General features: G+C 51.0%; 1 protein-coding gene across 2 annotated transcripts in view; it reads right to left on the reverse strand.

Annotated features, from left to right (window-relative positions):
* Positions 1 to 4,601, reverse strand: part of SLC6A13 (solute carrier family 6 (neurotransmitter transporter), member 13) — a 33,423-nt gene extending 28,822 nt beyond the window's left edge. The window contains exons 1-2 of one of the 2 annotated variants that reach the window (XM_009879620.1): positions 4,566 to 4,601; positions 2,564 to 2,788 (exon numbers count right to left, since the gene is read on the reverse strand). In XM_009879620.1, coding sequence (XP_009877922.1) covers positions 2,564 to 2,783 — 220 coding nt within the window. In that variant the 5' untranslated portion in view covers positions 2,784 to 2,788; positions 4,566 to 4,601. Of the gene's footprint in view, positions 1 to 2,563; positions 2,789 to 4,565 lie in introns of those variants that run through there. The other variant, XM_009879621.1, reaches the window with a different exon arrangement.
* Positions 4,602 to 7,969: the final 3,368 nt, after the last annotated feature.

Here is a 7,969-nt window from a genome sequence, read left to right on the forward strand (position 1 = left end):
CTTGGGCCCCAGCGGGTTTGGGGAGCGCTGGGCCAGCCACACCACCTGACAGGCTTCCCCGGTATTTCCCAATCGATGGGGCCAGCCTGCCCTGGGAGGGCCTGGCCACGCCACGGGAAGCGAAAGCAAAAGTGAACAAGAACAAAAAGAACATATTTTTGCTCTTTTCCCACACACACCCACCCACTATATAGGACCTAGGTACCAAACACTGAGCGCTTGATATGTAAGGGACTACTCTTTCTTTGTTATATGGAAATATCCCTAATGTAAGGAAGAGTGGCCAGCTGCCTCTCTTTGCATAGCTCAGATTTTGCAGGTACCTTTTTTGCGAAGAGGCTGACTTATTTAGGGCAGCAAAGCAAGAGCTGAGAGCATTTATCACCACTGCCTACACGCAGTTCAGTGAGGGGAGAAAAAGTCAGGCAGTGGGGCAGAGCTATTTCAGCCAGATGGTAACACCAGCGCAAGCTTGTAGGCTGGCCATGGCTATAAGCTGACCATGGTTGACCTGGAGCTGGAAATTAAGTAAAGGTCCCTCACCTTTTATTGAAATACCAGAGAAGCAATTGCCTAGACCAGCCTTCCCAAAGGAGTACAGGACAAAACCTTTGGCAGCTTTTAAAATTAATCTCGAGGCATTATATGGGATGTGATACCGCACCAGCCAGGCCAGGCCATGGTGCAGGAGGGAGCCCTGAGTCCTACACAGCCCCGTCGTGCTGCCCTGCCCCAAGGAAAGCTGTATGGGAAGACCTCTCCTCTCTGCAGGAGAGTCCCATGCGCCATCCTTTCTCTAACCTCATGGGAAGAGGGCTGGAGATGAAAAAATTTGCCTGCGACTTCAAACTCCTCATAGTCTCTGCTGCTTCACCAGACTTTGCTTCAGGCCCATTTCTTGGGGGAAAAAAGGCTGAGAAATCCCTTTATAGAATCATAGAATGGTTTAGGTTGGAAAGGACCTTGAAGATCACCAAGTTCCAGCCCTCCTGCCATAGACAGGGCTATGTCTTGCCTCCGCTGTCCAACCACACACGACAGCTCCCCTTTCCCCAGAGCCCTCCCTCAGCTCTCCCCTGGCACCCAAGGCAAGGGGTGCCAGGCCAAGGTCCCAGGTCCCGCTCTCCCTGATGGGATGGCAGCCGGGAAGGGTGCAGCAGTGGGAGAAGACACAGCTCAGCAAGCAGCCAAGAACCAAGAAACATTCCCCGTAGAAAAAGAAAACATGAAAAATTCTCCTTTTTCAACAGGGAAAGAAAATGCCCGACCACCTGGTGAAAAGAAACAAGCGCTGAGCAAAGCACGGCGTGAAAGTAGCTAAACAGTGATTAATCCTCTTTTATGCTGGGATGAAAGCAGTTTAGTGAGGCCCATGAGACTACCCCAAGCTCAAGCCAGGGGATTTCAGCCCTGGGTCCCCAGTGCTTGCTCCCTGCCAGCTCCCAGCCAAGCACCATTTCCCCTCTCCCCTGCCCTTCCGGAGAACCCAATTAGCAATTAATCAGCAGACAGGGAGAGCAACTCCCTCTTCTCCATGTGCCAAACTCAAGAAAAGCTTTGGGCTTTCGTATTTTTAAATAGCTTTCTCTCTTAAAAGGCAACCACAAACTAAAAGCAAGCACAAACCCCTGGAAAACCCCACGGCAACCCTCCACCTGCAAAAGCGAGCTCAGCTCTGTGGCCAAGCAGCAGGGCAGTCCAGCCATGCTGGGGATCGGCCACCGGTCACTGCCAGGCAGAGCCTGAGCAGCACCGATGTGCCAGCACCTCACTGGTAGCAGCATTGCCCCGCTCCCTCTTTCTCCGTCAAGCGCATCCATCCACACACTGCACAGCCCTGTGGGGTGGCTCAGAGGTGCGTGTCCCCTCTCCCAGGCGCTTGCAGCTCTGGCGGATGGTGTGAGGGCACTGTGGGGTGCAGGAGGGGTGCTGCGCTTCTGCACCGAGGCAAGGAAAACCATCGCGCCCTGCTCTGTCCCTGCTTCAGCACCAGTCACTGAGGGACACCCCTCTGTGACCTGAGGCCGGACCAGGACCTGAGGTCAAGAGCCCCTTAGAGCCTCCCTGAGCCTCCAGGAAATGCTGCAGCTCTTCGCAGCACCCATGAGGACTACGTGCCCTTCAGCCTCCTGCACTGCTCCCCGATACATCGCCAGGACCTGCCACCTTGTTTGCGCAGGGCCCTCCGTGCTCCTCAAGGAAGAGGTGCCTGGGGTAAGTCATGCTGCTCAGAGAGCCAAGCCCCCCACCCAGGTCCACCTGCCTCCCCACCTTGCCAGCAGAACCGGGGCTCTACACACATCGGAGAAACAGGGCCACCAGAAACCCCGAGACATCACCACTTGGTCACCCGTGTCCCACAGGGTCAAAACAGCCCCCGCACATGGCCCAGGAAGCGGCACCACGCCGGCAGGTTGGCATCCTGTCTTCAGGCTCATGACTTGGGCATAGCTGAGAAGTTGCTGCCAGCAGTGAGCAGGGCCAGACATGGATGTTGCAGAGGCAGGAGAGATGCCAGTGACCAGGCATCCCTGGGGCTGGCCGGGGCCAGGGCTGCACTTACCTCCACCATTCTTGTAGCAGAGGTAGGGGAAGCGCCAGACATTTCCCAGGCCGATGATCTCCCCAGCCACAGACAGGACGTACTCCAGCTTGTTGTTCCACTGCCCTCGCTCCAGGGTCTGGTCCTCCTCCTCCTCCTCCTTCTCCTTCTCCTTTTCCATGCCAGGGTGTGTGGGCACCATTTCACCATTGCTGACGGCGCCAGGGACTCTGTAATCCATCGCACCTTCAGAAGGAGTTTCCTCTATTACGTTCAGCACAAGCCATGCAACGGGGCAGAAATTTGGGCTATGGGAGGCAAGAGAAGGGAGAGGGCACATGTACATACACACTGAATCATTCCTCTCTTGCTCCTTATAGTGATTCTTGCTGGCAGCAAGGCGCTAAGAGTATGCATAAGCTTTCATTGCTTAGTCCAAAATCAGTCCTTAAAAGTCATTATCAGTTTCATTATTTTTAATTGACTTGTCTCCAAAAAACCCTGCTTCTGGAAGCCCATCCTCTAAGCACAGCATTACACAGAAGACCAAGGCTGGAGCTCCCACTGTGGCAGATAACATGGAAGAGACTTAGGGCTGGAGAAGGACGAGAGCGGCATCAAATACTTGACAAAATATTTTATGAGGGTTTCTCTTCTCCCCTGTTGCTGCTTACCAAGGTCTGGTTTTGCAGACCATGGGATGAAAGTGACAAAATACACAGAAGTCTTAGATGCGGGAAGAAGACAAACTGAAATAAGAGGGAAACAAGTTTCTGCTTTCAGTGATGGTAACTTGCTGGCAATCTATTAGCCTGAGAGAAAAGGTGATTTTTCAGGATGATGCCATCCTTGTAATTGCAAGAGAAGAAAGAGTGCAGATGCCATGGCCATCTGGGATCTCTCCTCTCCCAGAGTCTGCCCCTCCAAACATTCCCCCCTTGCCTGCAGAGGCTCCCCACAGCACTGGTCTCGGGAAGCCTTGGCACCACAAGAGCTTCTCCCATCTCTATACAGATCTCTAAGAGAAGTAGAAGATCAGCACAGAGTAGGTGGTCACCCCTCCTGCTGTCCCACCTTCCCCCCAAAACCCCTGAGAGGACACCTCTCCTACCATGAAAGCCAGGGCATAGTGTAAGTGACCGCTGGTTCACAGCTGGTGCCTCAGAGCACAGCAAGGAGACAGGCACGGGTGGCACCAGCTCTGCTACAGCCATTTAGGAGTCTCAGGGGGTATTTGAGCCTGTTCCTCGTGGGCAGGATGCCCTTCTGGCCACCGAGCCCCGCAGGGCAAAGAGTAAGGACTATGGGTCCCACCAGTGTCTGGTGCCAAAGCTGGGGTTGCTGAGGACATTGTGCCAAGGAGAGCACCTTCCCCTGCACGGTGCCAGCCCTCCAGCCCGCTCGTGTCCCGCAGAAGCTGCTCCCCCAGCCCCACAGCCTCACGCTGCCATTCATTCCCGCCTGCAAGTCCCTCAACATGAGAGCCGGAAAAGGCACTGGCAGCAAATGACACTCTCCCCCATCCAGGGAGAAAAAAAAAAAAAAAAAGAAAAAAAAAGAAAAAAAAAAAGGCAAAGCAGCGGGGCCAACCTCTCCCCTCCCCCTACGTAGTCCCCTGTAAAACACTTTGGGACGTGAAGAGGAGTAAGAAACACTGGCGCCTGCAAGTCCCTCAACATGAGAGCCGGAAAAGGCACTGGCAGCAAATGACACTCTCCCCCATCCAGGGAGAAAAAAAAAAAAAAAAAGAAAAAAAAAGAAAAAAAAAAAGGCAAAGCAGCGGGGCCAACCTCTCCCCTCCCCCTACGTAGTCCCCTGTAAAACACTTTGGGACGTGAAGAGGAGTAAGAAACACTGGCAGGCGTTTGACAGCGGCTGCAAGGAAGGACTGGGAGGACCCCTCCACGCTAGAAAATGATTAAACAGGCAGAAAGCGCACCGTGACCTCTCCTCCACGGCAGACCCGGGTGGGTGTGGGGCACGGGGGGAGCAGGGCAGAAGAAAACAGGCGCAGAGGTGTTACCTTGCGGACGGCGCTGTCGGGGCGCGAGCCGACGGGAGACGCGACGGCAGGACCGAAAGGTGCTGGCTATTTAAAGTGTGGAAAGAAAAATTCAGCAGTGGTGTAATCCTAGACTTTGCCCAACCCACATTCCTTCCCCCACCCCCCAGGGCTGGACAAAAACCTACACATGACTGATTTCATGGCCAGTGCAAAGGGGCTCGTTCCCCCCCGCCTGCGAGAAGGGCTCACACCACCTCCACCAGCGCTCTCCCTCCCGGGCCGGGGACCACTTGGCTCCCGCTCTCCATCACCTCTCTGCCCAACACTGTCCCTGGAGTCACAGGAGAAAGGGGAGACCACCACATACTGGTGCCCTCGCAGCCCTGCCTGAGGGAGCCGAAGACCCAAGACCTTCTGGGAAGAGGTAAAAGCCAAAAGATGAATTCACGGTGAATTCCCATTGTGGGATCTCCCCTTGGCAGGGAGGACACAGGCACAGGGCAAGGTCCTCCATCGCAGCCTGACCCACTGTGCCTAGGAGGGCAGCCAGGCTGTGCCGTGGTCTAGAGTAGCAGCGGGCAGCAGAGCTCTGAGCTGGAAATAAACTCTGCTAAACTCTCTGCTGATCCTTACTGATGGCCCAAACAGCCTCCTTCAGAAACATGGCAGGTTGCAAACTCTCTTCCCTCACATACAGGGATCTTTGCCACTGGTCTTTCCCAGGAGTAGCACTGCCCCATCCCAGGACAACATCCCAGAAGCCACGACGGGAGCGGACAATCAAGCAGCAGATTCACACTTTTGCAGCAGGGAGAAAAACAGCCCCAGTTGTGCATACCCAACACTGGGCTGCAAAATTAGCTGTGGCTGCTTGGGAAGGAGGTCTTGGGATTACTGCAGGTAGTTACTCGACAACATCGGCTACGTGCTTTGAGGCCATAAAAAGGGCAAACAGAACGAGATATTGTTCATGGTGGATGTGTTACAGCTGTGATGGTCCAAGGATGTAAGCGAGGCAAGGTTTTAAAATATTTTTATTACATCCATTGATGAATAACTGGGGCAAGAGAGAACCAAAAAAAAATCACACTTTTGGATTCAGAGTGCTTGTATAAAGCCTGCAAAGCAGCAGCAAAACCTGAGCTGTGTACAGGCAATTTGAGGAGGTATTAGGAGGACGACAGGAATGAAGCAGCAAAAACTGCAGTGTCACTACATCAGTTTATGATGTACCCACACAGCTCCAGACTTCCTACAGGAGAAACAGGGAAAAGGAAGAGGGACAAGCAGAGGTAAAGAACGGATGCAACCAAGAAGTGATGAAATACACGACGACTCCTCATCTCAGGAAGATGCAATAAAAAGAGGATGACAACAGAGGTCTAGGAAACAAGGAAAAGACAGAGAAGGTAAATATATCATTCACTACATCTCATAGTGCAAGAACTAGTGGCATCTGATGAAATATTCAGATTTAAAACAAAAGGAAATACTTTTCCCCCCCACTGTGCATAATTAATTAAACGTGGTACCCGTGGCCATTGCCACAGCATGTCATTCAGAAAGGAATTAGGCAAATTCACAAAGGGCTGCCCCTCCTCAGCAGCAGTGATTAAACAGGGTGGTCCAAATAAAACAGTCCGCTCCTGTTCGCAAATCGGTGACTGTTGGAAAACAGGGAAGATTGTTGGAAAAACAGGAGGAATTATGCGTGACGGTGAGAAGCGGGGAACATCCCTGCACAGAAACCATCTCACAGTGAATATACAGTTGTTAAATAGTTAGGGTAAGGATATAGGGATTAAAAAAGAACAGCAAAGTCAAATAATACCTTGCCTTGTGCTACAGATTGTTGTAAGGAGAGAAGGAAACCTTTCTAGAGATTCTCAAAACTATTGCGTGCATCAGCATCTCTGCTCAAATATCCCTGGATAACCACGATCACCACAGCACACCGATGGCAATAATCTTATCAACAAGACGACAAGCTAATTGGCAGGAACTAATAGACTGTGATAGGAAACTGTGTAATCAATAACAAACTATTTGGCTTCTGCCCAGTGAGATAAGACTGCACTGAACACAACAATAAGTTGAAAATGAAAACAAATGTTCAGCATAGACATAAGCAGCAAGGAGAAATATTAAATCTAGAAGTGCAAAAGCAAGCTGTAAAGTCCCAAGCGAAGCATATTTAAAGTAAAACATCACTTTACACATCTTCTGGGGTGAAACAAGAAAAAGTCCATATGGTTTTGGGAGATGTTACTTGAGAGATAAAAAAAAAAAATATAAAAAATTGATCTTTTTCCTGAAGATGAGAAGAGAAACAGCAAATATTACAAAGGATCAGTTAAGACTACAGAAAAAGATGTTTTCGATACACATTTTTGAAATTGCAGAAGGCAAAGAAACTGGGAGGGACTTTAATCAGCCCACCAAAGGCAATGAAAATCTAAAGGGAAAAATGCAAAGGATGAAATCTTAATGTCTAAGATTTTGAGTCTGGAACCATACCTAAGCCAAGTGGAAGACGACAGTTAGAAACAAAACCTTAGGAAACAGATTTGCAAGAAACAAATAAGAGAAATGGAATCTTAAAAAAAAAAAAAAAAAAAAGGAACAGGCCTAGATAACATGTACGCTGTAGTAACAGGAAAATAATTTCATCCTGAGATCTGCTGAGATAATGCCATTTAAAAATATTTTCATAGGTACACATACATATATTTTATTTATACGAATAAGGAGAACACCAGGGAAGGGCTTTTGCAGCAGTGTGTGCCACCCCGAGTTGTGCAAGCTGAACCTCACCGGGAGGCCGCAGAGCATCTTCCCCCCAGTGCCACAAGTGCTGGCACCAGTCCCACATCCATCGCTCTCATGCCACCCCCAGGATGGCACAAGGGGTTTATTTTGTGGGTGGCCTCCCCTGCTGAAGGTACGAAATGGAAGGCTGCCTGTTTAGTAACCCTCCAGAGCACAGGGCTGAAGATGGTGCCAGGCGGAGTAGCCACCCTCCTCCCAGCCCCATCCCAGGCGGCCAGGCCATGACCCACCATTTGCTGGGACAGCCCACGCTGGAGCAATGCTTCCCCGAGCAGGTCCCGGAGCAGCTTCCAGGTCCAGGCAGGCTGCCAAGCTGCCTTTGCTGGTGCAGAGCAGCACAGCACTGGTGCACAGAGCACGAGCGGTGCACGGCTAGCTCAGCCCCTTCTCCCCAACAACTGTTTTGGAGAAGAGCAAGAGTGCCGGACCAAGGGGGTGTCTGTCAACATACCTGACACCTCAGCCAGGACAAGGGCTGGATAATCCTGATCCTAAAAGACTTCTGATTTCTGTCCTGATATTTTTGTTGCTCATCTTTCTTTTTACCTTACAACATTTACCACAATTTCTGTCTTCAGCTTTGTCCCATTATT

Source organism: Charadrius vociferus, unplaced genomic scaffold (genome assembly GCF_000708025.1).
Source record: "Charadrius vociferus isolate BGI_N301 unplaced genomic scaffold, ASM70802v2 scaffold90, whole genome shotgun sequence".
Taxonomy (NCBI): domain Eukaryota; kingdom Metazoa; phylum Chordata; class Aves; order Charadriiformes; family Charadriidae; genus Charadrius; species Charadrius vociferus.